The 27,566-nt window shown below is 52.0% G+C and overlaps 1 protein-coding gene across 4 annotated transcripts; it reads right to left on the bottom strand.

Moving 5' to 3' along the window:
- Window positions 1-5,776: 5,776 nt before the first annotated feature.
- Window positions 5,777-27,557, bottom strand: LOC134339784 (cathepsin L-like). Of its 4 annotated transcripts, none has more exons than XM_063036555.1 (13): window positions 26,256-27,557; window positions 22,618-24,029; window positions 21,721-21,861; window positions 20,550-20,616; window positions 19,913-20,026; window positions 17,656-17,819; window positions 13,979-14,075; window positions 13,803-13,883; window positions 11,712-11,831; window positions 11,065-11,129; window positions 9,718-9,808; window positions 8,653-8,711; window positions 5,777-6,665 (listed from the first exon to the last, which is right to left on the bottom strand). In XM_063036555.1, the coding sequence occupies exons 2-13, from the start codon at window positions 22,720-22,722 to the stop codon at window positions 6,594-6,596; spliced, it is 1,176 nt and encodes a 391-aa protein (XP_062892625.1). In that variant the 5' UTR covers window positions 22,723-24,029; window positions 26,256-27,557; the 3' UTR covers window positions 5,777-6,593. The 4 variants fall into 4 exon arrangements, with proteins under 4 accessions (XP_062892625.1, XP_062892627.1, XP_062892626.1 ...); XM_063036557.1 differs by lacking the exon at window positions 26,256-27,557 and adding an exon at window positions 25,971-26,242; XM_063036556.1 differs by lacking the exon at window positions 26,256-27,557 and adding an exon at window positions 24,481-25,015.
- Between the last annotated feature and the right edge of the window lie 9 nt (window positions 27,558-27,566).

The following is a 27,566-nucleotide window of genomic DNA, read 5'->3' as shown; positions in this document are numbered from 1 at the left end:
CTGCACCACCGACTCAGCCTGGAGGTTAATCTGCACAAGGACTCCCAAGTCCCTTTGCATCTCTACATTTTGAATTCTCTCCCCATCTAACTAATAGTCTTCCTGTTTATTTCTGCCACCAAAGTGCATGACCAGGCTCCTTCCAACAGTGTATCCCGTTTGCCACTCCTTTGCCCACTGCCCTGATCTATCTAAGACGGCACATTGCTGAGGGCAAGAGATTAGCAGTGTTTCTGCGAAGAGCGATTCTTGGAATCCAAGGTCATAGCTCCTAAAAGTGGCCACACAGCCCAGTATGGTGGTTGCGAATAGATACGGAGTGCTCGCCCTGGTAAGTTCAACAGTCAGAACGTTGTGTTGCAGCTTTTTAAAACTCTGGTTAGGCTGGATCAGCCGTATGGTGAAACATTCCGATTCCGTCGGCTGCGTAAGACAATCGGGAAGACAATCTCCGGCCCCGTCAAACGTGAGAGGTGGAAGTGCCAGACAACATCACCACCACCCACCCCACCCCCCAAAAAAAAACACCTGCTTGTGTGGACGCTGCGTGATTCGTCACCCTGTTACAAATCAGTGCCAGGAAATAACAGGCAGTACTCCGCATACAATTGAAGAATTTAGCTTTATAATTCTTAATTTGACTACAGGGTTGGTAAAGAAAAAGCAAAAAAAAAGAGGGACCATTTTAATGAAACGATCTAATGTGCACACGGTTTCCCCATTGCCGATCCTCCTTCGATCTCACCCTGGGCTCCGTCGAATCTTGGCCCCGCTCCGGGTCGAGTCCTACGACCACTTCTCTCCCGTGTCTTCTCACTCCATCTCCCGCCGAACCAAAGACCCAGCTCACCCCGGTGTCAGGCACACAACACGAAAAGCACCCTCCGGTCATTGGATGGCTCGCATTCCAAAGCACCCGTTATCTCTAACCGTAACCCAACCACTGCTTCTACAGAGACCATTACGTCGGCAGCGAAACCTTTCCCGGGGTGTCACAATGGCAAATAGTTCTGGTCACCCCGTTACAAGCTTTGGAGAGACCACAGGAGAGGTTTGCCCGGATGCTGCCCGGTTTAGAGGGCGTGTGCTATCATGAGAGGCTGGACAAATTCGGGTTGTTTTTTTCCGGAATGGAGAGCGGTTAGCGGTTTATCAGATTATGAGGGACAGAGACGGAGTGGATAGTGTCGTTTCCCCAGGTTGAAATGTCTAATACCAGAGGGCATGTATATAAAGTGAGAGGGGGAACCCACGATCACTACCTTACCACTTCTTTATTTCCATTTTTGAATCACTTATTTCATTTAACAACTTTATATATTAATGTATATACATTATCTCATTCATATTTTCTTTTCTAATGTAGTATTGTACTGCTGCAACAAAGACAACATGGTCATCCACTTTGGTAAAAGAAATGAAAAGGGTAAATAGACTATTTTGTCGAATGGAGAGAAAATACAAAACTCTGAGATGCAAAGGGGTGTGGGAGATTCCATAAAGGTTAATTTTCAGGTTGATTTGGAGGTGAGGAAGGTAAATGCGATGTTAGCATTGATTTCAAGAGGACTAGAGTATAAGAGCAGGGAGGTAATGTTGAGGCTTTTTAAAGCACTGGAGAGGCCTCACTTGGAGTATTGTGAGCAGTTTTCAGCCCCTTGCCTTAGAAAGGATGTGCTGACATTGGAGAGAGTTCAAAGGAGGTTCACGAAAATGATTCCGGGATTGAATGGCTAGTCACATGAAGAGCGTTTGATGGTTCTGGGGCTGTACTCACTAGAATTCAGAATAATGAGTGGTGACCTCATTGAAACCTTCCGAATGCTGAAAGGCCCCGAGAGAGTGGATGGGAAGAGGATGTTTCCTATAGTTGGAGAGTCTCAGAATAGCCTCAGAATAGAAACATAGAAACATAGAAAATAGGTGCAGGAGTAGGCCAATCGGCCCTTCGAACCTGCACCGCCATTTATTATGATCATGGCTGATCATCCAACTCAGAACCCCGCCCCAGCCTTCCCTCCATACCCCCTGACCCCTGTAGCCACAGGGCCATATCTAACTCCCTCTTAAACATAGCCAATGAACTGGCCTCAACAGTTTCCTGTGGCAGAGAATTCCACAGATTCACCACTCTCTGTGTGAAGAAGTTTTTCCTAATCTCGGTCCTAAAAGGCTTCCCCTCTATCCTCAAACTGTGACCCCTCGTTCTGGACTTCCCCAACATCGGGAACAATCTTCCTGCATCTAGCCTGTCCAATCCCTTTCGGATCTTATACGTTTCAATCAGATCCCCCCTCAATCTTCTAAATTCCAACGAGTACAAGCCCAGTTCATCCAGTCTTTCTTCATATGAAAGTCCTGCCATCCCAGGAATCAATCTGGTGAACCTTCTTTGTACTCCCTCTATGGCAAAGATGTCTTTCCTCAGATTAGGGGACCATAACTGCACACAATACTCCAGGTGTGGTCTCACCAAGGCCTTGTACAACTGCAGTAGTACCTCCCTGCTCCTGTACTCGAATCCTCTCGCTATAAATGCCAGCATAACATTCGCCTTTTTCACCGCCTGCTGTACCTGCATGCCCACTTTCAATAACTGGTGTATAATGACACCCAGGTCTCGTCGCACCTCCCCTTTTCCTAATCGGCCACCATTCAGATAATAATCTGTTTTCCTATTTTTGCCACCAAAGTGGATAACTTCACATTTATCCACATTAAATTGCATCTGCCATGAGTTTGCCCACTCACCCAACCTATCCAAGTCACCCTGCATCCTCTTAGCATCCTCCTCACAGCTAACACTGCCACCCAGCTTCGTGTCATCCGCAAACTTGGAGATGCTGCATTTAATTCCCTCATCCAAGTCATTAATATATATTGTAAACAACTGGAGTCCCAGCACTGAGCCTTGCGGTACCCCACTAGTCACCGCCTGCCATTCTGAAAAGGTCCCGTTTATTCACACTCTTTGCTTCCTGTCTGCTAACCAATTCTCCACCCACAACAATACCTTACCCCCAATACCGTGTGCTTTAAGTTTGCACACTAATCTCCTGTGTGGGACCTTGTCAAAAGCCTTTTGAAAATCCAAATATACCACATCCACTGGTTCTCCCCTATCCACTCTACTAGTTACATCCTCAAAAAATTCTATGAGATTCGTCAGACATGATTTTCCTTTCACAAATCCATGCTGACTTTGTCCGATCATTTCACCGCTTTCCAAATGTGCTGTTATCACATCCTTGATAACTGACTCCAGCAGTTTCCCCACCACCGACGTTAGGCTAACCGGTCTATAATTCCCCAGTTTCTCTCTCCCTCCTTTTTTAAAAAGTGGGGTTACATTAGCCACCCTCCAATCCTCAGGAACTAGTCCAGAATCTAACGAGTTTTGAAAAATTATCACTAATGCATCCACTATTTCTTGGGCTACTTCCTTAAGCACTCTAGGATGCAGACCATCTGGCCCTGGGGATTTATCTGCCTTCAATCCCTTCAATTTACCTAACACCACTTCCCTACTAACATGTATTTCGCTCAGTTCCTCCATCTCACTGGACCCTCTGTCGCTTACTATTTCTGCAAGATTATTTATGTCCTCCTTAGTGAAGACAGAACCAAAGTAATTATTCAATTGGTCTGCCATGTCCTTGCTCCCCATAATCAATTCACCTGTTTCTGTCTGCAGGGGACCTACATTTGTCTTTACCAGTCTTTTCCTTTTTACATATCTATAAAAGCTTTTAAAGTCCGTTTTTATGTTCCCCGCCAGTTTTCTCTCATAATCTTTTTTCCCTTTCCTAATTAAGCCCTTTGTCCTCCTCTGCTGAACTCTGAATTTCTCCCAGTCCTCAGGTGAGCCACTTTCTCTGGCTAATTTGTATGCTGCTTCTTTGGAATTGATACTATCCCTAATTTCTCTTGTCAGCCACGGGTGCACTACCTTCCTTGATTTATTCTTTTGCCAAACTGGGATGAACAATTGTTGTAGTTCATCCATGCAACCTTTAAATGCTTGCCATTGCATATCCACCGTCAATCCTTTAAGTGTCATTTGCCAGTCTATCTTAACTAATTCACGTCTCATACCTTCAAAGTTACCCCTCTTTAAGTTCAGAACCTTTGTTTCTGAATTAACTATGTCACTCTCCATATTAATGAAGAATTCCACCATATTATGGTCACTCTTACCCAAGGGGCCTCTCACGACAAGATCGCTAATTAACCCTTCCTCATTGCTCAAAACCCAGTCCAGAATAGCCTGCTCTCCAGTTGGTTCCTCGACATGTTGGTTCAAAAAACCATCCCGCATACATTCCAAGAAATCCTCTTCCTCAGCACCTTTACCAATTTGGTTCACCCAGTCTACATGTAGATTGAAGTCACCCATTATAACTGCTGTTCCTTTATTGCACACATTTCTAATTTCCTGTTTAATACCATCTCCGACCTCACTACTACTGTTAGGTGGCCTGTACACAACTCCCACCAGCGTCTTCTGCCCCTTAGTGTTACGCAGCTCTACCCATACCGATTCCACATCTTCCCGGCTTATGTCCTTCCTTTCTATTGCGTTAATCTCTTCTTTAACCAGCAACGCCACCCCACCTCCCCTTCCTTCATGTCTATCCCTCCTGAATATTGAATATCCCTGAACGTTGAGCTCCCATCCCTGGTCACCCTGGAGCCATGTCTCTGTGATCCCAACTATATCATAATCATTAATAACAATCTGCACTTTCAATTCATCCACCTTATTACGAATAGAGGGGTGTCCTTTTAGAACGGAGATGAGGAGGAATTTCTTCAGGACCTGAGTGGTGAATCTGTGGAATTCGTTGCCACAGGCAGCTGTCGCAAACAGGTCTTTGGGTATATTTAAGGCAGAGGTTGATAGATTCTTGATTGCTCAGGACGTGAAGGGAGGAGACAGGAGATTGGGGCTGAGAGTGAAATGGATCAGCCATGATGAAATGACAGAGCAGACTCGATGGGCCAAAATGGCCTAATTCTGATCGTAATTCTTATGGTCTTCTATTCTGGTGATATGAAACCTGATTCTGATGCTGAGGGGGTCATTTCAAAGAAGTGAGGGGCCAAGCGTTGTTTCTCTCGTTCAGAGACAAATACATTTAAGGTGATCAGATATAAGCGGTGGGTGTGTGAACGTCCTGCCAGGGGCGGTGCAGAGACAGATACTTTAGGGACATATAAGGTGATGGGAGGTAAGTGGTGGGTGTGTGGGACGTCCTGCCAGGGGCGGTGTAGAGACAGATACATTAGGGACATTTAAGGTGATGGGAGGTAAGTGGTGGGTGTGTGGAATGTCCTGCCAGGGGTGGGGGTAGAGACAGATACTTTAGGGACATTTAAGGTGATGGGAGGTAAGTGGTGGGTGTGTGGGACGTCCTGCCAGGGGCGGTGTAGAGACAGATACATTAGGGACGTTTAAGGTGATCGGAGATAAGTGGTGGGTGTGTGAAACGTCCTGCCAGGGGCTGGTGTAGAGACAGGTACATTAGGGAAATTTAAGGTGATCGGGGATAAGTGGTGGGTGTGTGGAATGTCCTGCCAGGGGCGGTGTAGAGACAGATACATTAGGGACATTTAAGGTGATCGGAGGTAAGTGGTGGATGTATGGAACGTCCTGCCAGTGGTGGTGTAGAGACAGATACATTAAAGATATTTAAGAGATATTTAGAATGGAACTTGAATGCGAGGGTAGTGGAGAATGGGAACATTTGGTGGACAGACGGGATTAGCAGACAAACACAACCACTCACACCGAAGCTTCAGAACATTTTTATTGAGTCTTTGCAAAAGCCAAAAGAAAATGCGGGACCGGGTTCAATTAACGTCAAATCAAATGGGAAAACGGTGGGGACTTGGGCCAATCCCAGCACCACCATCCCACAAGGGAGACTTTTCCAGTGAATAAAACAGCCAAGTCTGAATGGCGGAGCAGACTCAATGGGCCGAATGGTCTCATTCTAATCCTGTGTCTTATGATCTAATTGATCACCCGCTTCCCAGTAAAGTATGCCGGAGGGAATCCATCCATACCAGGGACCAACGGGAAGTGGCACCTTGATTCCTCCCCTTCCAACCAGCCGGCATTCCAACGAAACGCTCCTATCCCAAGATGGATCCATTCAAGTGAACCAATCGTTCCCAATGGATGATGTGGTAATTGTCCAATCACCTCCCTACGTCGCCCTGGGGCCTCTGATTGGTGTGAGGTCAATACAAGAGCTCTGGCTATCTGGGCAGGGTCTCCCGCCAACCCCAGGTGCCTCTCTCATGCATTGGACTGCAAATCGGAGTGGTGGGGCTTGTGGGCGTGTTTGGCAGGGGCAGTGGGCACTGGCCAGTGTGGCAGTGTGGCTGAGTGACCAGGGGCCGCCACTGGAATAGTACTGAGGAATGGAGAGGTGAGATGGGGAATGGGAAGGCGGGGTTGGGGGGCGTGGAAGGCACTCCCACCTGTCGAGAAAGGTTTGCTAAGCTGCGGTACTGGAGTCTTCCTCCAGACGACACACCGCCTGGGACCACCCAGGATCGGCCGTGGTTCGCCTCAGAGCTGCCGACTACACAATGGCAGTCATGGGGAAACGGTTCAGTCCGCAGGCCTTCTCACCCCAGTAGATGCGAAAATATCCCTGTCGAGGAGTAGAAAGGAGCGAGAGGTAAGTTCCTGTGGCCTGCCACTAGCACGTCACAAACGACACATTTCACTGTATGCATTGATCTACACGTGACAGATACAGATAATCTGTCATCTTAAACAAAAGAGATTCTGCAGATGCTGGAAGTCCGGAGCAACACAAAATGCTGAAGGAACTCAGCAGGTCAGACAGCATCTATGGAGAGGAATAAACGGTTTGACGTTTCAAGCTGACACCCTTTAAAAGGATTTCGGATGAATGTTCTCTGTCCAAAAGGAGACCATTGAGAAGAAGATAATAAAGTCAGGTTTACAGTGGAGCAAACGGAATTACAGAAGCATGAGAGGAACTGGCAGAAATTGATTGGAAGGAGACACTAGCAGGGACGATGGCGGAACTGCAATGGCTGGAGTTCTGGGGGCAATTTAGAAGACATAGGATAGGTACAGCTCACAGATGAAGAAGTATCTAAAGGGAGGGTGATGTAACAGTGGCCGACAAGGGTAGTCATGGCCAACATAAAATCAAAGAGAGGGCATATAATAGAGCAAAAATTATTGGAAGGTTGGAGGATTTGGAAGCTTTTAAAAACCAACAGAAGGCAAATAAAAAGCCACAAGGAAGGAAAAGATGAAATATGAAGGTAAGCTAGCGCATAATTTAAAAGATGATACCTAAGGTTTTTTCAGACATAAAAGGCATAAAAGATAGACGAGAATAGATATTGAACCACTGCAAAAATGATGCCGGTGAGGTCGTGATGGGGGACAAAGAAATGGCAGATGAACTCAATAAGTATTTTGTATCAGTCTTCACTGCGGAAGACACTTGTAGAAAGCCAAAAATTTCTTAGTGTTGGGGGGGGGAGGGGGCGTAGAATTTGCAATTTCTAGAAATTGCAATTTCTAGGGTGAAGGTGCTTGGGAAACTGCAAGGTCTGAAGGTTGTTAATTCACCTGGACCAAATGGTGCACACCCCAGGGTTCTGAAAGAGGTGGCTGACGAGACTGTGGAGGCATTACTAATGACCTTCCAAGAATTACTAGATTCTGGAATGGTACCAGAAGGCTGGAAAATTGCAAATGTCTCTCCGCTATTCAAGTAGGGACAGAGGCAGTAGAAAGGGAATTGTAGGCCCATTAATCTGAACTCTGTGCTTGGGAAGATGTTGGAGTCGATTGTTACGGATGAGGTTTCGGGGTTCTTGGAGGCACATGATAAAATAGGGAAAAGTCAGCACGGGAAACTCTTGCCTGACAAATCTGTTGGAATTCTTTGAGGAAACAACGAGCAGGATAGACAAAGGAGAATTGATGGAAGTTGTTTCACACGGCCTTTGACAAGGTTCCACACATAAGGCTGCTTAACAAAGCTTCCATGGTACCAAAAGAAATATTCCAGCATGGATGGAAGATTGGCGGACAGGCAGGAGTGATGCTACACTGAGGTAATGATTAGGGTTTTGTCGGTCGGTTCAAGAACCGGATGGTTGAAGGGAAGTAGCCGTTCCTGAACCTGGTGCTGTGGGACTTCAGGCTTCTGTACCTCCTGCCCGGTGGGAGGTCCGAGAAGATGGCAATGCTAGATTCGGGAGGAGAGTCTATGATGGTGGACGCTACCTTCCTGAGACAGCCCCTCCTGTAGATACGACCGATGGTAGGGAGGGATGTGACTGTGATGTACCAGGGTGGGTCCATCTCTCTCTGCAGTGATCGGGTCGGAGTGGGATGTGGACTGGAGCAAGAAATTTCTTTCACTCAGTGAGCGATGAGGGTCTGGAACTTGTGGCTTGAAACCCTTCCCACGTTTATACAGCCCCGGGGACAGGCCCCGGAGCATTGAAGACCCACAGGAGCCTGCGTTTGCTATTTTGGGGGTCGGGGGTGGATTAACAACCCCTCTTCCAAACCAGCGGGTATAGTACGGAGCCAACAGATTCAGACCACACGGTAATTTTCTGCTCACGTTTGAGCTCACTTACGTTTTCGCCCCAGTTCCTTCCCCAACTGTTCTTTATGATCCAGTAAGGCAACCCCCTTTCTGAAACACAGAAAAAAGGGTAAAGTGTGCGTCCCATCACCATCTGCCGCCGCTCCGGACACACTCCCCCCGGGGACGAGCACCAGCGTGGAGTGGGAGCTGACAGCAAGTGCGAAGGTCGGAGATGCAGGGTGAATGGGAAGGCCGATCACTGCAGACGGCGCCCTTGATGTAGAGGTGACGGGTAGCATTTTGGGGAACTGCTGGGAATGTTGGGGGGGAGTGTAAGGAGATCTGTATAAAGATGGTGAATGGGATCAGAGCATCAGTTAAGGTGATTGGAGGTAAGTGGTGGATGTGTGGAACGTTCTCCCAGGGGTTTGGTAGAGACAGATACATCAGGGACATTTAAGGTGATCGGAGGTAAGTGGTGGGTGTGTGGAACGTCCTGCCAGGGGTGGTGTAGAGACAGATACATTAGGGACATTTAAGGTGATCGGGGGTAAGTGGTGGGTGTGTGGAATGTCCTGCCAGGGGTGGGGTACAGACAGATACATTAGGGACATTTAAGGTGATCGGGGGTAAGTGGTGGGTGTGTGGAACGTCCTGCCAGGGGTGGTGTAGAGACAGATACATTAGGGACATTTAAGGTGATTGGGGGTAAGTGGTGGGTGTGTGGAACGTCCTGCCAGGGGTCGTGTAGCGACAGATACATTAGGGACATTTAAGTGACTCACAGACAGACACACGGATGATAAAAAAAAGTTTGGCACAACATTGTTGGCTGAAGGGTTTGTACTGTGCTATAAAGTTCAATGCTCTGTGTTCTAAATTTGCGGATCAGTGGGCCGACTCTAGAAGTGCAAGAATGGGTGGGGAGTACCTGATTTAATGAAATTTAATATTCTTCTTTAAAAATGTATCTATTTTAGAGATTTTGGTTGATTTTCGTTTAATTGATATACTGGTAACAGCAGATATGTGAGATTTTCTCCCAGTGTAGATTAGGTGCAGTGGCTTGCATGGATTCGATGGGCTGAAGGGTCTGTTTCTGTGTGGAACTCACCGACTCCATACCCCACAACCAGGAGCACATGATTGAGTGTGATGGGGGGGCACCAAAACCAGTTGGGACGGAGGATGCCTCGCCTGTAGCCCTGGGCAAAGGAGAGAAAATTAACGATTCATTTCCAAAGTCCGATACTGGTCCGCAGAACACCAGACAGCCATTAGATATAGGAGCAGAACTGAGCCGTCCGGCGAGGGATATTGCTCTGCCATTCCATCGTGGCTCATCCGATTCCTCACAAACCCACTCTATCTGTGTCCTCTGGTCCTAGACTCCCCCACTACAGGAAACATCCTCTCCACATCCAGTCTATCTGTGTCCTCTGGCCCAGACTCCCCCACTGTTGGAAACATCCTCTCCACACCCACTCTATCAAGGCCTTCAAATATTTGATGGGTTTCAGTGAGATTCCCCACCCCACATTCTTCCAAACTCCAGTGAGTACGGACCCAGAGGTATCAAGCACTCTTCGAACTTTAACCCTTTGATTCCCAGAATCGCTCTGGTGAATCTCCTCAGAACCTCATCGGGATGTGGTGGGTGGGTGACCCAGGAATCAGATCGGTTGAGGAATTTAGACTGAAACTGGTCAGGGTTTCGATCAGAACGTTTACACCAGTATGAGTCAGAAGCAGAGCCGTGCGAGTCTGGGGGGCGGGGAGGGAAAGCGAGGCGGTGGCGGGGGGGAGAGAGAAGCGGGTCAGAAGGGGGTGAGGGGGAGAGTGTGGTGATAGGATGGTCAGAGGGAGAGGGGAGGAGGGCGACAGGGAGGAGAAGATGGAGAGGGAGAGGGAGAGGGGAGGAGGGCGAGAGGGAGGAGAAGATGGAGAGGGAGAGGGGGAGGGGCAAGAGGGAAGGGAAGTTGGAGAGGGGTGTTTGTGAGGGAGGGGGAGAGAGGGAGAGGGGGAGTGGGGTTGAGGGGTAGTGGGGGTGAAGGATGAGGGGATGAGGAAGAGAGTAGGGAGAGATAGATGGGGAGGGAGGGGGAGAGGGAGAGAGGGAGAAGGTCTGAAGAGATATTTCAGGGTGGGTGTTATCCCCCAGAGTCTGCCAGTATGGAGCAGGCGCCTGCGGGGCGCCACGTCGACAGGAGCCTGTGATCAGTGGGCTGACCCCAAGCTCTTTCTCAGGGTGCCACACCGAAAGCCCGGCACCGGCTTCAGAGGAGGAGACGACGCCGTTCCCAGGCAGTGGTGTGCGGGCGGGAGAAAGCGGAGGCGGAGGGGGGTCGGGCGGAGGCAGGGTCGGGCAGGGGTGGTCGGGCGGAGGCAGGGTCGAGCGGGCCGGAGAAAGCGGAGGTGCGTCGGGAGAAGGCAGAGGCCAGTCGGGAGGAGGGGGGCTTACTTTCAGTGCTCGCGCATTCATCATGACGATGATGGGTCCTCTCTTGGCCACCCACCTCTTCATTTCTGCAGGAGAGAAAGGGAAGCTTCACAAACGGAAACGGTGCGGCCCATCTCCCCAAAGCTATCCCCTCCCTCGCCCCTCCCCCGACCATCTGAATGCCATACGTCGTCTCATTGTTACCCAGCAAGACGATGGCCTGCCCTCTCAGCAACCCCAAACCATATCCCACCATCTCCAAACCCCACCCAGTTGTCCTGTCCACTCCTGCCCCACACACACTGCGGGGGGGGGGGGTCAAGGCAATTAACCCAGCGACCCCCGGGATGTGGGACGTGGCCGGAGCACCCGGCGGGAGATCCACACGGTCACAGCGAACGCAGGCAGTCAGAGTCCCAGGAACCTCCCAGCCACCAGTGAGGGGTTTGCCTCAGCTTCCTTGGGCACCCTGTTTCAAATGTTTCACCACCCACAATAAAACGGTGCCCACCCCAGTCATCATTCTTAGGGCCCGGTCCTCTCCGGCTGCCAGCGCTGAAGGTGGGCAGACCGCCTGGCACGGTCTCGGTGGGTGGTAAACCGGGAAGGGGGGTGTCCGCCCGCACTGACCATCCCACGCACCGCTCAGGGCTGCCGCGGCGACTCACCGCACTCATTAGGCCTAATGCGTTTGTAGGTCAGGACCCGGGCAACGACGAGACTGCGCCGGAACCTGCAGTGGTGCTGCGCTGCCCGGTAGGGATAGGTCCTCTCAGACATCATCCCCCCTGTCAACAAAGTACCGCATTATCTCCGCTGTCTTCTGTCCTCCCCGGGAATCCCCCACCAATTGCCCGAGAGTAGAACACCCCGCCGCCCCAGCGTGCCTGTCCTTCGAGTCTCTCCTACGGACAGCAACACCCCTCAGCATTCAGAACGTCCCAGACTCCAAACGGAGTAGGTCGACTCTCCTTACTCAGGGAGAAGTGGGTTCCCGGGTGAGATTAAGCGGGTGGGAGACGGGGTCTCATTGGGATTAACGGGAGCGGAGTGGGGGGTGGGGGGTGGGGGGTGAGGAGAGACTAAAGTTTAAAGAGAGCGGGAGACAGGGTTATGGTGAGTTATAAAGGAGTGGAAAATGGGGTCCCTGTGGGATTAAAAGGAGCGGGGGTCCATAGGATTGAAGACAGCGGGAGAGAGGGTCCTGGTGGGATTAAAGGGAGCGGTAGACGGGACCCGGTGGGATTAATGCGAGCGGAAAACGGGGTCCCACAGAGATTAATTCGAGCGGGAGACGGGGACCCGGTGGGATTAATGTGAGCAGGAGACGGGGTCACGGTCGGATTAAAGCAAGTGGGAGACGAGGTCCTGGTGGAATTAAAGGGAGTGGGAGATGGGGTCCCGGTGGGATTAATGCGAGCGAGAACGGGTCCCAATGGGATTAAGCGAGCGGGAGACGTTGACCCGGTGGGATTAAACGGAGCGAGGGAAATATTACTAAATGAACCAGATGTCAAGTCATCCAGATTTGCAGAATATCGGAGAGTGGATTTTACTCTGATTCCGCTTTGAGAAGACAAGATGTGTGAAGTGAGACCGAGAGTGTAAGGGAGGTAATGAATCAGCCAATGCATTGAGCAGAGGAGCAGGTTGGAAAGGAAGAATGGCCTCCATCTCTCACCGTTATCCAAAGCTCTATAAATCAGAGTAAACACCTCGTCCATCTTGATCGACTCAAGTTCTGTCCCTAGGCTGGTCTGGGCCGGTCTCCGGCTGAACAAAAGTTATCCCCCACGTCCTCCATACCAGAAACGCCCCGTTCCCTCCCCTCCAATGCAACAATCCACCCTCCCATCTTGTGGAGAAGAAATGGAAACTTTCCACAGGTCAGGCAGGACAGGGTGAGAGGGAGAGAGAGACTGAGTCAACATGTCACGCTTGAGACCTGATATCAGTGCAGTGAGAGCTCGTGAAGGGAAATAGATAGGATAATTGAATGGGCCTGGATATGGTTTTGGGTTACTGATGCACTCAAATGTTCTGGGACATCTTCTGTCTGTGATTTTTACAAATGACCTGGGTGAGGAAGTAGAGATTTGGATTAGTAAATTTGAAATGACACAGAGGTTGGAGGTGTTGTGGATAGTGTGGAGGGCTGTCAGAGGTCACAGCGGGACATCGATAGGATGCAAAACGGGGCTGAGAAGTGGCAGATGGAGTTCAACCCATATAAGTGTGAGGTGGTTCAGTTTGGTAGGTCAAATATGATGGCAGAATATAGTATTAATGGTAAGACTCTTGGCAGTGTGGAGGATCAGAAGGATCTTGGGGTCCGAGTCCATAGGATACTCAAAGCTGCCGTGCAGGTTGACTCTGTGGTTAAGAGGGCATACGGAGCATTGGTCAGTTTAGAGCAATTTCTCTTTTCTTATTCAAATTCTTCCACCAGGCCATCAGGCTGCTGAGTTCATGCTGACACAACTGTATTTCTCTGCTATATTGACGGTCCCGTGGTGCATTATAATTATTATAGATTGCACAATGCCCGTTTGAATGTAACGGAGAGATTTTTACTCCTGGTGTGTATGAAGGATGTAAATAATGAAGTCATTTCAAGGTCCTCAGCTTCACTGGTGGACCTGGTCCCGAATCTATCATCCTCTGCAGAGTGGGAAGCTTGCGACGCCCTTGCTAAGCGGTCTGTCCCTGCTGTAGGCCAGTCCTCGCACGCCAGGAGGGTTATCGGACAGCTCACTTACCCAGTTGCATAATACTTCTGAAGGCGTTGTAGGGGTAGCCACCTTTACAGGCTCTGTCAAAGTGGTCACAATCCAGGAGCTCTGCGGACATCAGTGAGAGGAGACTTCGGTTACAGCGAAGGCAGCGGTGCTGTGGAGCGTGTCCCGGGACGGTGGGGGAGGGCGCGGGTCATTACCTTGCTCCGACATGCTGATCAGTCGCTTGGTCTTGAGGAACCACATGGACTCCACGTTGGCGATGGTTGCGAAGGCCCAGCAGGCGCCACACTGGTCCTGCAGGGACAGAGAGAGAGCCCGGTGGCCTGCTTCAGTTTGTCTCTCTCACCACATTCCCCTCACTGTTACCCTCCTCCATCCCTCAGTCCCCTCTTCCTCTCCAGAACTCGTCTTCCCGCACGGCACTGTTACGCTGTATTCTGCATTGTGACTGTTTTACTACAAAGCCCTGTGATCTCTTGTCTGGGAACAGTCTGCAAGGCCCGCATAAAGACATAGCAGCAAAATTAGGCCATTCAGCCCATCAGGTCTGCTGCTCCATTCCATCATGGCTGATTTATTCTGCTGTCTCTTACCCCCAGCTTGACCTGACTCATCTCCCATTGCTATCTGTATCCATCCGAGCCTGGTACAGCAAAATCGCTACACAGCCCAGCCAGGTATATCAAAACCTGCAGCCATCCAAGCCTGGCACAGCAACATCTGTACCTATCGCAGACTGGTATGGCAGCATCCGTACCTATCCCAGCCTGGTACGGCAACATCTGTACGCATCACAACCTGGTACGGCAAAATCTGTACCCATCCCAACCTGGTGCGGCAAAATCTGTACCCAGCCCAGCCTGGTATATCAAAATCTGTACCCTTCCCAACTTGGTATATCAAAATCTGTACCCATCCAAGACTGATACAGCAACATCTGTACCTATCCCAGCCTGGTACGGCACAGTCTGGACCCATCCCAGCCGGGTACGTCAAAATCTGTACCTATCACAGCCTGCTACGGCAAAATCTGTACCTAACCCAGCCAAGTATATCAAAATCTGTACCCATCCCAGACTGCTACGGCAAAATCTGTACCCATCCCTAATTGGTACGGCAACATTTGTACCCATTCCAGCCTGGTAGGGCAACATCTGTACCCATCCCAGCCTGGTACGGCAACACCTGTACCCATCCCAGACAGGTACGGCAACATCTATACCCATCCAAGCCATGGTACGGCAAAATCTGTACCCATCCTAGACTGGTACGGCAACATCTGTACCCATGCCAGCCTGGTACGGCAACATCTGTACCCATCCCATCCTGGTAGGCAACATCTGTACCCAGCCCAGCCTGGTATATAAAAATCTGTACCCATCCCAGCCTGGTACGGCAACATCTGTACCCAGCCCAGCCTGCACTCAGAAAAGAAGCTAACATAATCAACGACCAGCTACTTCACAGCCCTCACCCCCAACCCGCCACCCCACACACTTCAGTCCTTCCCTTTTCTCCCCCCGCACGTCGGACAGAGGGAAAAAGTGTGAGGCAGCACGAAACACCAGAGTCAAGGACAGCTTCGATCCCGACTCTTGAATCGTCCTCACAATAAAGAAAACCCCCATGATAGGAAACATCCTCCCCACATCCACTCTATCTGTGTCCTCTGGTCCGCGTCTCCCCCACGATAGGAAACATCCTCTCCACATCGACTCTATCTGTGTCCTCTGGGCCTCGTCTCCCCCACTATAGGAAACACCCTCCCCACATCCACTCTATCTGTGTCCTCTGGCCCTAGACTCTCCCACTATAGGAAACATCCTCCCCAAATCCACTCTATCTGTGCCGTCTCGTCCTAGACTCCTCCACTATAGGAAACATCTTCTCCACATCCACTCTATCAGTGTCCGCTGGTCCTAGACTCCTCCACTATAGGAAACATCCTCTCCACATCCACTCTGTGCCCTCTGGTCCTAGAGTCCCCCACCACAGGAAACATCCTCTCCACATCCACTCTATCTGTGTCCTCTGGTCCTAGACTCCTCCACCATAGGAAACATCCTCCCCACATCCACTCTATCTGTGTCCTCTGGTCCTATACTCCTCCACTATAGGAAACATCCTCTCCACATCCACTCTATCTGTGCCCTCTGGTCCTGGACTCCCCCACTATAGGAAATATCCTCTCCACATCCACTCTATCTGTGTTCTCTGGTCCTAGACTCCCCCACTACAGGAAATATCCTCTCCTCATCCACTCTCTCTGAGTCCTCTGGTCCTGGACTCACCCACAATAGGAAACATCCTCTCCACGTCCACTCTATCTGTGCCCTCTGGTCCTAGACTCCTCCGCTATAGGAAACATCCTCTCCACATCCACACTATCTGTGTCCGCTGGTCCTAGACTCCTCCACTATAAGAAACATCCTCTCCACATCCACTCTCTCTGTGTCCTCTGGTCCTAGACTCCCCCACGATAGGAAACATCCTCTCCACATCCACTCTATCAGTGCCCTCTGGGCTTAGACTCCCCCACCATAGGATACATCCACTCCACATCCACTCTATCTGTGTCCTCTGGTCTTAGACTCGCCCACCAGAGGAAACATCCTCTCCACCTCCACTGTATCAGTGTCCTCTGGTCCTAAACTCCCCCACTACAGGAAATATCCTCTCCACATCCACTCTCTCTCTCTGTCCTCTGGTCCTAGACTCCCCCACGATAGGAAACATCCTCTCCACATCCACTCTATCAGTGCCCTCTGGTCTTAGACTCCCCCACCATAGGATACATCCACTCTATCTTGACCTTTCAATATTTGCTGTCTTTCTATGAGTCTCCCCGTCCCCACCGACACTTCTGCCTGTCCACCCTTCCTGTTGAACTCTGCCTAGGTCAGACTCTGAGTTATCAAACATTTTTCAACTTTTTTATGTTGGAAAGGAAATTTATTCAGGGTTGGTAATAATACTAAATTTGGTAAGGAGGATGTATTGGTTGGACAGACAGTGCGGAGGTGTGTGGGTAGGGAGGGAAGTCCAGTCAAACTCCTGGTCTGTTTACCCCGGGCCTTGCCGAGAAGCCACTTGTCGCTCCAGGCAGCAGGATCCTGCACCTCTGCTCAGGGTTGATCTCTGACTGAAGGTCCCTGGAGAAGAACCAGAGAGTGTCTGACTCGAGGAGTGTGGATGGGACGGTGTGGAGGGAGATTCACTCTGTGTCTGACCCCGGGAGTGTGTGATGGGACGGTGTGGAGGGAACTTCACTCTGTTTCTGACCCCGGGAGTGTGTGATGGGACGGTGTAGAGGGAGTTTCACTCTGTTTCTGACCCTGGGAGTGTGTGATGGGACAGTGTGGAGGGAGATTCACTCTGTGTCTGACCCCGGGAGTGTGTGATGGGACAGTGAGGAGGGAGCTTCACTCCGTTTCTAACCCCGGGAGTGTGTGATGGGACGGTGTGGAGGGAGATTCACTCTGTGTCTGACCCCGGGAGTGTGTGATGGGACGGTGTGGAGGGAACTTCATTCTGTTTCTGACCCCGGGAGTGTGTGATGGGCGGTGTGGAGGGGGCTTCACTCTGTGTCTGACCCCGTTAATGTATGATGGGACGGTGTGGAGGGGGCTTCACTCTGCGTCTGACCCCGGTAATGTGTGATGGGACTGTCTGGAGGGAGATTCACTCTGTGTCTGAGCCGGGAGTGTGTGATGGGACAGTGTGGAGGGAGCTTCATTCTGTGTCTGACCCATACAGACCCTGGACTGTGAGGTGCTGTCCACACCCATCTCATCGCCATCCTCTCCCCCCTGCGGTCTCTCCTCCAGGGACATCTGATCAAGTAGAGACTTGGCCCGTCCTGGTAGAGACGTACCTGATTTTTGACTGACGTTACCGCACCGTAACTTCTCCAGTCTATTCGCCGACGAATCCGACATTCCGCAATCGGTTCGGCCACCGGCACCTTCGCCATCTCCTGTATCCAGGACGTGTCGTTCATCGTCAACGGGTTGAGGTAGAACTGCTCGAATTCCTCGTCTGAGGAGAGGGGAAGGAAGACAATTACCAACTGTTTCTGCCCAGGCACGATGGGCTGGGGTCAGCTCGGGTAGGGTAGAACGAGCAGAAATCAAGTTCAGAGGGATCGGGGACGCTGAGCTTGGGGCGTGGGGGCTTGTTTTGATGGGATCGGGTTGTTTCAGACTGAGCCTGTCCTCTTGTCGGAGATGAAGATGGGACATGTTTGTCACATGAAGACTCAGATGCTCTGTGATTCGTTTGCATTCAATTAGATCAGCGGGTTTGCGTTGGGGGCAGCCGACCGTGTCACCACCAACTCTCTAACCCAAAAGCAGTACGCCTCTTGAATGTGGGAGTATACTCGGAGACGTCCCACGCCATCACTGGCAGCGACAGGGATTGGTCCCCTCCCGGTCTCCGCCGCGCTGTTGCGCCACGTCTTGGCCAAGGGAGGCCACTTGGCCCATTGTTTTGTGCCAGCCCCAGAACCCCTCTGTGTCTTTTGGCCCAGGGCCCCGGGGAGACTGGGCCCTATCTAGACCCTTTTAAAGCCCTGATTGCTTCAAATTCCACCCTGGACAGATTTTAAAGACATCAGCTCTGCTTGCTAATGCAGTAACTCCCCAACCTACTAACGCCAACCAATCATCTTCAGACTGTGGGAGGAGACCAGAGCCCCCCACCACCCCGAAGAAATCCCTGCAGTCACGGGGAGGGTGTACCAACTCGTTACCGACAGTGGCGGGGGTGGAACCCCATTCTCACATTCCCACTGTTGTAAAGGGTTGGACTCAACATTGTGCCTGTGAGCTGCTCCTTGGTCAGGACGGTCGGTCTCTGAGCGAACAGGTGACTCCCACTTGGCCTCTCGTATCCGCTGCCCAGAGCAAGCCTCGGGGACCCCTGGCCCGTGGAGCGTAGCAGCTTCCCCGTGTGTCCCTGCCTGAACTGCTCACCTCTCAGTTCAGTAGGACAGAGCAGAGCACAGCACGGGGAGTGACCCTGCACTGCGTCTTGTTGCTGCCGAGTTTAACCCTCTTTATCCGCCTGCCCGGGGATCCACATCCCTACCTTCCCTGCGTGTCTAAATGCCGCTCCCCACACCGCCCCTTCTCTGCCCACACATCTCCCCTCACCCCCATCTCAACGATGCCCCAGTCTTGAACCTGATGTCACGAACATCGATTTCCCAAACGTCGGGGAATTGCATCCCGCCCTTCCCCACTTTCCTCTCTCAATGCATCTCCTCACCTGCCCATCGCCTCCCTCTGGTGCCCCCCTCCTTCTCTCTCTTCCCTGGCCTGCTCTCCTCTCCTATCGCATCACCTTCCCAGCTCTTTACTTCACCGTTCCCCCTCTCCCGGTTTCACCTCTCTCCTCCCACCTTCTTACTCTGGCTGCTCATCTCTTTTTCCCAGTCCTGATGAAGAGTGTCAGACTGTGCACTCTTCTCCATAAATGCTGCCTGACCTGCTGAGTTCCTCCACCGTTCTGTGTGTGAGTGTGTGTGTGTGTGTGTGTGTGTGTGTGTGTGTCTGTGTGTGTGTGGCTCAGATTTCCAGCATCCACAGGTTTTCTCGTGTTAAAGATGTTCTCTCTACAACTTGACACGTGTATCCTTCGAACAGGACGCTCTAATAAGATGATAATACTCTCTAATCCAGTCAGCGCTTCTGCTGCACCCTCTCCGATGAAAACAGAAAATTCTGGAAACTCTCAGCTGGTCAAACAGCGTCTGAGGGAACGGAAGCACAGGAAACATTGCGGAACCAAGTTCCTTTGTGAGGGTCAGATGGTGGCGCAGGGGGCAGAGCTGCTGCCTCAGTGACCCAGAGACGCGGGTTCGATCCCAGCCTCCGGCTTTGTGTGCATGTGTGTAAATTACTCACTGTAAATTCCCCAACCTCAACGGGATGGGGTGGGGTGGGAGGGGGAATAAAATGCAATTGCTGTAAATCGAGGTTAATGGTCAGCATAGAGTTAATGGCCCAAAGGGCAGCTCCCAGATTCACACTGCACAACAGGACTTTTAGAATAGAGAGTCTGGACCGAACTCTCCCAGAGCCGAACCGGTGGGTGGGGGGTTTGTTGTCACTCCACGCACCCGGTACCTGTCATGTCACTGAATTTGGTGACTCCATGCTCGGCCGTTCCTCTGTCGTCGTCTTCCATCTGCTCAGCTTTCTTCATGTTCTCCACGAAGATCTGGAAACGGCGATTCTCTTCTGCCGAGAGAGAGGGCGTGTGTAAGGAGCGAGAGGAGAGAATGAGAGTGTGAAAGAGATGAAGAGAGCGAGAGAAGGGAGATTTGAGGAAGTGTGTGAGCAGAGAGCAGGGAAAGTGTGTGAGGGGAGCGAAGGGGCAGGAATGAATGTCAGAGTTCAGAGAGAGAGAGAGAGAAAGTGTGCGAGCAGAGACAGTTTTGGAGCTGGGGGACGAGTGTGTGACAGAGAGGGGAAGGGAGAAGGGAAGAGAGACAAAGAGGTGACAGAGAGATGTAAAGTGTGTGTGTGGGGAGTGAGAGAAGGTGAGAGTGGAGAGAATGACTGTGGGACGAGGAGGAGAGGGTGAATGTGTAAGGGAGAGCAGGACAGAGAAAGAGGGAGTGGGGGAGGGTGTAGAAGGGGGTGTTGCTGCCCAGTAGAACCCTCTGTTCCTCCACCCCTCTCTCCCTCCCTCCCCACTCCCTTTGCCCGACCCCCTTCTCCCCATCCCTTCCCGGTACAGAACTAGTCCGGTTCCCCTTACCTTCCTCTCCGTCATAACTCCTGTTGTAAGCCACTTTGAACTCCTCGAAATCGGACCGCATTTGGAACTGGGGACGGAAGAAGTTGCCGTTCGTTGGGAATCTCCTTCCCTCAATCCGTGTCGCTGGGAACCTCTGAGAAGGCCATCCCAGCCCTGAGCAGTGAGAGCCGCCCCGGCCCGCCCTCTCCCCAGTACGGACACACCCTTGGTGTGGAGGGTGTGGAGGGGGACGGGGTTAGTGAAGGTGCGGTAGAGGGGAAGGGGACAGTGTGGAAGTGGCCGTGGTGGGTGAGGCAGTGGAGGGGGATGAAACTGTGGAGAATACGGGAGTGAAGAGGAGTGGAGGGGAGGCGGTTTAGAGGGGAGGGGCGTGAGGAGTGGTGGAGGGGGTTGTAGGGGGAGAGGATGGGGATGGAGAGGGAGAGGGATGGGGATGGAGTGGGGAGCGAAAGGAAAATACAGGGCAGTGAGGGGAAAGGCGGTAGGGGAGTGAGGTCGAGGGCGAGGGAGGGCAGTGAGGGGAAGGGAGAGGGAGGTGGAGCGGTGGCGAGGGAGGGAGGCCGGATGGGGTGAAGACAGGAAGTGTTGGGGGAGGGAACGGAGGGAGTGAGTGTGGAGTTGAAGTGAGTGCGTGTGGACGGTGGGGGATGAGTGGTAGTGTTGGGTGAAGGGAGGGAAGACGGACGCAGAGTTTGAAACGGGATGAAGAGGAACCGAGAGGAATGGGCGGTGCTGTTGGATGTGGGGGGGGGTCTCTGCAAGAGCGGGGCAGAGGTTTAGTTTGAGTGGTGAAAGGCTGAGCAGGAATCTGAGCGGTAAATTCTACACCCAGCGGGTGCTGAATGCATGGGACGAGATGCCGGGTGAAGTAAGGGTGAGCCGGATTATTCCCAGGGCAGCTCCATCCGTCCACATTCGGGAGGGACCGTGATGGGTCAGTACCGAACGCAGGGCGGGCACCGTGGTCGGCAGCGACTGGTTGGGCCGAATGGCCTGTCCGCTCCGAGACCCCGCAGCGGTGTGACTCTCCAGCACCACCGCTGTTCAGCAGCCGCCTCGGCTGCCTGGTGTCCCGGGTCGTAGACGAGCGGGACCCCAGGGTCCCGACGTCCCGCGCCGAAACGGCGGAAGTGACCTCATGGTCAGCGCACCTCGGCGCTCCCTCACTCACCATCGCCTCGTCCTCCTCATCTTCTGGCAGATCCGCCGGGGAGGAGCACCGAGACGGGACGAGCTGGGTCGCCACCAGGCAGGCAACGAGAAGCCGGAACATTGCGATATCCGCACCCGATACCGAACAACAGAGCAGGACCTGGAGTCGGGGGTGAGGTGGGGGCGGTGCGGAGGAATGGTCAGTGAAAACTGCGGCTGTTCCCTCCGTTTACTCCACTCACTGGGGTCGCTCCCTCATCTCCCGAGGGTCCTTGACTCACTACACGGAGAGGTCCCTCCCTCGTCAGTACGGAGGGAGCGGGAGTGTGCCATGTGTGGGGGAGCACAGGAACGTTTTAGTGGGGAGGTGGAACCCGTGCGTGGCCCAGTCAATGGCACGGGAGCACCCCCTCCCCCTCCCACAGTGCAGAAATCCCTCACCACTCTCCCACAGCACGGAGATCCCTCAACACCCCGTCCCACAATGCAGAGATCCCTCACCAACCCCCACAGCACGGAGATCCCTCACCCCCTCCCTCAGTACAGAGATCCCTCACCACCACGTCCCACAGCACGGAGATCCCTCACCACCACCCCGCACAGCGCTGAGATCCCTCGCCACCCCCCACAATGCAGAGATCCCTCACCACCCCCCCCCCACAGCGCAGAGATCCCTCACCACCCCTCCACAATGCAGAGATCCCTCACCACCCATCCTACAGTGCAGAGCTCCCTCAGCATTAATAGCAAGTCTCACTGGACAAAGGTGGGTGGGGCGGGATGTGGGTGGGGGAGACGGTGAGTGACTGAGAGGGAGATCGACATCCTCTGCCCCTCCCGTCAGACTGGCCCCGTTCCAGGAAGCCAGTCTCTCCAAGGACGAACACTGGCAATTCCTGACAACGTGCTCACTCACCACACTCGTTCGGACAACTCCAGCCGCTGTGGTGGACTGCAAGGACGTGTACCGTCTCTTATAGTCCCTGTCTGGCCCCTTCCCCCCCCCCCACTCACCCAGCATCTGATCCTATCACCGCCCCCCGTCTAACTGACAGCCCGCACTGATAAGGTCCTGAACACTGTTACAATCCCACTTCCCCCTACCACCAACGGTCGCCCACCATCGCCCACTTCCCCCCACCCTCTCGAGCTGCTCGGGACGTTAGTAATCCCCTCCTCGGCCCTCTCTACTGAAGCTGCAGCCCTCGCCGCTCTGCCTCAGAATCTGAGGAATGCGTTGCCACAGTCGACTGTGGAGGCAAACTCACTGAGTGAATTTAGAGCGGAGGTCGATAAGCCCTTGATTAGACAGGCCTTGAAAGATGACAGGGAGAAGGCAGGAGAATGGGTTTGAAAGGGATAATAAATCAGCCAGGATGGGATAGAGGCGCAGACTCGATGGGCTGAATGGCCTAATTCAGCTCCTATGTCTTGTGGCCTTAAGGAAACAAAACCGTCCCCGACCCTGAGTTAAACCAAGCACAGACGAAGTCAAGTTTAATTCAGTGCACACGAGCGCCTGTGGGTACGGATGCCATCGGGAAGGAGGTACAGGAGCCTGTGGCCGCTCACCATCACGTTAGGAACAGTTAATACCCCTCAGCCATCAGGCTCCTGAACCAGTGAGGATAACCTCAACTCTGAACTGATTCCATCAGGAAGGAGGTACAGGAGCCTGAGGTCCCACACCAGCAGGTTCAGGAACAGTTATTACCCCTCAGCCATCAGGCTCCTGAACCAGTGAGGATAACCTCAACTCTGAACTGATTCAATAGACAATTGACAATAAGTGCAGCAGTAGGCCATTCGGCCCTTCGAGCCAGCACTGCCATTCACTGTGATCATGGCTGATCATCCACAATCAGTATCCAGTTCCTGCCTTATCCCCATAACCTTTGATTCTGCTATCTTTAAGAGCTCTATCCATCTCTTTCTTGAAAGCTTCCAGAGACATGGTCCCCACTGCCTTCTGCCTTCAGATGTCAGCATACACAACCCTGAGATTCTCACGTCATCGTACACAACCCTGAGATTCCTACATCCGCATACACAACCCTGAGATACACTTTCTCGCCCGCATGCTGAGTAGATTGAAGAAAGACAGCAGAATTAATGAAAGGCAGCAGCCAACAGGTCCGACAAACAAACAGCGTGCAGAGGACGACAAGCTACGCTGATACAAAAAGTAATATCAATCAGTCCTGATGAAAGGTCTCAGCCCGAAACATGGACGGCTCTCGCTTTGCTGTCGCTGCTGGTTGCCCTTCTGTGTGTTCCTCCAACACCTCGCATGTGTTGCTTCGAATCCCTGCATCTGCAGATTCTCTCCTGTTTGTGAAATTAAAATGTAATAATTGTTGTTATTATTCATATTAAGTTCAGAGTCTGACAAATTATATTCTGACCAACACATTACTGCAGAGAGGACAATCCGTGAATACCCCCTGATATTATGTTACAGGATACACACTCAAGAACAGCTTGCTCAATAGAGTCAGAATCATAATCAGGTTTAATATCCCTGACATAAGTCGTGAAATTGGTTGTTTTGTAGCATTCCAAACACACATAGCCTGCAGAAATCAATCAGTGAAAAACAGCGGGAAGATGTGGAATTAAACGATGAAATTGAAAGACTGTGGAACATGAACAGGGTATACACAGTCCCAATGGTAATATCTACAACTGCTACTATCCCAAAGTGACTACACAATAGCATCACACAATTAGGCCTACACGGCAGTATCCCTGTAAACCTTCAGAAATCCAAAATACTAACCATCATTATAACATTCCTAGAAACTGCAAAATAAAATAAAGTGCGCCCTTGACCATGCCTGTAGCTCAGGTTTTACCATTAAATATCGCGGTCATGAGATGAAGACCCTGGGGGTGAGTCCATAGGTCGTGGGAAGGGTTGGGGCCAGTGAAGTTGGGTGAAGTCATCCCATCTGGATCATGATGTCAAGATAATACAACCTTTCCCCCAACGTTGACAAAACAAATGAGCTGGTGACTGGATTCAGAGGAATGGTGGGGCTCCACCTCCTGTTTCCATCAATGGGACTGAGGAAGAGAGGGTTGTGATCTTCAAGCTCCCTGTTCAGATCCCGCCACTCTGACGCCACAACCCAGAGTGCTCACCAGCACCTCTACTTCCCTCGGGAGACTAAAGGAACTGGCAAGCCGCTGATGCAAAAGAAAAACATCACAGCTGGTCCGTGTCAGTAACCTGGACCGTGTCAGTTCTCCGGTCCCCGTCAGACCCATGGTCCCTGTCCGTTCCCTGGTCTGTGACAGTAGCCTGGTCTCTGTCAGTCCCCTGCTCCATGTGAGCTCCCTGGTCCATGTCAGTTCCCTGGTCCCGTCAGTTCCCTGGTCCGTGTCAGCTCCCTGGTCCCTGTCAGTTCCCTGGTCTGTGTCCGCTCCCTGGTCCGTGTCAGTTCCCTGGTCTGTGTCCGCTCCCTGGTCCGTGTCAGTTCCCTGGTCTGTGTCCGCTCCCTGGTCCGTGTCAGTTCACTGGTCCCTGTCAGTTCCCTGGTCGCTGTCAGTTCCCTGGTCCCTGTCAGTTCCCTGGTCGCTGTCAGTTCCGTTGTCCCTGTCAGTTCCCTGGTCCGTGTCAGCTCCCTGGTCCCTGTCAGTTCCCTGGTCTGTGTCCGCTCCCTGGTCCGTGTCAGTTCCCTGGTCTGTGTCCGCTCCCTGGTCCGTGTCAGTTCACTGGTCCCTGTCAGTTCCCTGGTCGCTGTCAGTTCCCTGGTCCCTGTCAGTTCCCTGGTCCCTGTCAGTTCCCTGGTCCGTGTCCTCTCCCTGCTCCCTGTTTGTTCCCTTGTTCGTGCCAACTCTGCCCATGACCACCAGAAACTGCCGAGGGCTGTGGGCACACCTCAGCACGTGACAGAAAAGGGCATGCCCTGGGTGCTGGAGATCCTCAATAATGGACGTTGCCTTTCTGAGACAAAGATGTCTAAAGATATCCTGGGTACTTTGTAGGCTAGTGCCCAAGATGGAGATGACTAGATTTACAACTTCCTGCAGCTTCTTTCTGTCCTGTGCAGTAGCTCCTCCATACCAGACAGTGATGCAGGCTGTCAGAATGCTCTCCACGGTACAACTATAGAAGTTTTTGAGTGTATTTGTTGACATGCCAGATCTCTTCAAACTCCTCATAAAGTATAGCAGCTATCATGCCTTCTTTTTGACTACCTTAATATGTTGGGACCAGTTCAGATTCTTAGAGATCTTGACACCCAGGAACTTGAAGCTACTCACTCTCTCCACTTCCACAATCAGCTCCTTCGTCCAACTGACGTTGAGTGCCAGGTTGTTGCAGCGCTACCACTCCACTAGGGGGCATATCTCACTCCTGTGCGCCCTCTCGTCACCACCTCAGATTGTACCAACAATGGTGTTATCATCAGTAAATTTATACATTGTATTTGAGCTCTGCCTAGCCACACAGTCATGTGTATATAGAGAGTAGAGCAGTGGACTAAGCACACACCCCTGAGGTGCACCCGTGTTAATCTTCCAAAAAGAGGAAAAGTTATCACTAACCCGCACAGACGGTGGTCTTCCGGTTAGGAAGTTGAGAATCCAATTGCAGAGGCCCAGGTTCTGCATCTTCCCAATCAGGATTGTTGGAATGATGGTATTAAATGCTGAGCTATAGTCGATGAACAGCATCCTGACGTAGGTGTCTGTGCTGTCTGGGTGTTCTAAAGGTATGTGGAGAGCCATTGAGATAGCGTCTGCCGTTGAATTATTGTGGCGATAGAGTAGCGATATCGTTGCAGAAATGTTGTGATGAGGGTTGTGCCAGTTGGTTCAAGAACCAAGTGATTGAAGGGAGATACAACAACTGCTCCTGAAGTTGGTGCTGAAGGACCCCAGGCTTTGGAATCTCCTGCCCAATGGAAGTTGCAAGTCCTGTCTGTCCATTGGAGTCTTACATCCGTCGAGGTGACCAGCTGGAACTTCGGCTGTGGCCGGGAAATGCCAGTGAAATCCAGCAGTGTAGCATCTCGGGCTGCGTCCATTCCGTCCTGGGAGGCACGGGTTAATATATCGTTACAGTTGAGATGAAAACTGACTGTTGTTAATCTGATCTACACTGAGGTTCTGTTGTTGCTGTGCCAAGCCGATAAGGCATAATTCCGCAGCCTTCAACTGGCATTCTATCGCGCACTCCGCTTGAGCAACAGTTTGAAGCCGCCACTGTCACCCGCCCGATCTCCCGCCGCGTCTGTGTATGTGCTCAACCGGCCGAGCCCATCGGACAAAGGTCTGGCGCAGGACAAGAAAGAATTTCTACAGCCAGAGGGTGACAGATCTATGGAATTCATTCCCAGACTTCTGTGGCGGTCAAGCTCACTGGTCCCTGTCAGTTCCCGGTCCCCGGCAGTTCCCTGTTCCGTGTCAGTTCCCTGGTCCCTGTCAGTTCCCGGCCTCTGTCAGTTCCCTGGTCCTTGTCAGTACCCTGTTCCGTGTCAGTTCCCGGTCTCTGTCAGTTCCCGGTCCCTGTCAGTTCCCGGTCTCTGTCAGTTCCCTGGTCCCTGTCAGTTCCCGGCCTCTGTCAGTTCCCTGGTCCTTGTCAGTACCCTGTTCCGTGTCAGTTCCCGGTCTCTGTCAGTTCCCGGTCCCTGTCAGTTCCCTGGTCCCCGTCAGTTCCCGGTCTCTGTCAGTTCCCGGTCTCTGTCAGTTCCCTGATCCCTGTCAGTTCCCTGGTCCCCGTCAGTTCCCGGTCCCCGTCAGTTCCCTGGTCCCTGTCAGTTCCCTGATCCCTGTCAGTTCCCTGGTCCCCGTCAGTTCCCTGGTCCTTGTCAGTTTCCTGGTCCGTGTCAGTTCCCTGGTCCTTGTCAGTTCCCC

Source organism: Mobula hypostoma, chromosome 30 (assembly GCF_963921235.1).
Source record: "Mobula hypostoma chromosome 30, sMobHyp1.1, whole genome shotgun sequence".
Lineage (NCBI taxonomy): Eukaryota > Metazoa > Chordata > Chondrichthyes > Myliobatiformes > Myliobatidae > Mobula > Mobula hypostoma.
The sequence above is the reverse complement of the archived record's forward strand: the minus strand, read 5'-3'. Positions and strand labels throughout refer to the sequence as shown.

Excerpts from the sequence above, each read along its gene's own strand:
- LOC134339784 (XM_063036555.1), bottom strand. The coding sequence starts at position 22,722 with ATGCTGGGTGAGTGGGGGGGGGGGAAGGGGCCAGACAGGGACTATAAG. Across the intron at positions 9,809-11,064 it reads TGAATGCGCGAGCACTGAAA|GGCTACAGGCGAGGCATCCT; the intron begins GTAAGCCCCCCT and ends TCCTTTGCCCAG. Across the intron at positions 6,666-8,652 it reads GAAGGAACTGGGGCGAAAAC|GGATATTTTCGCATCTACTG; the intron begins GTAAGTGAGCTC and ends ACTCCTCGACAG.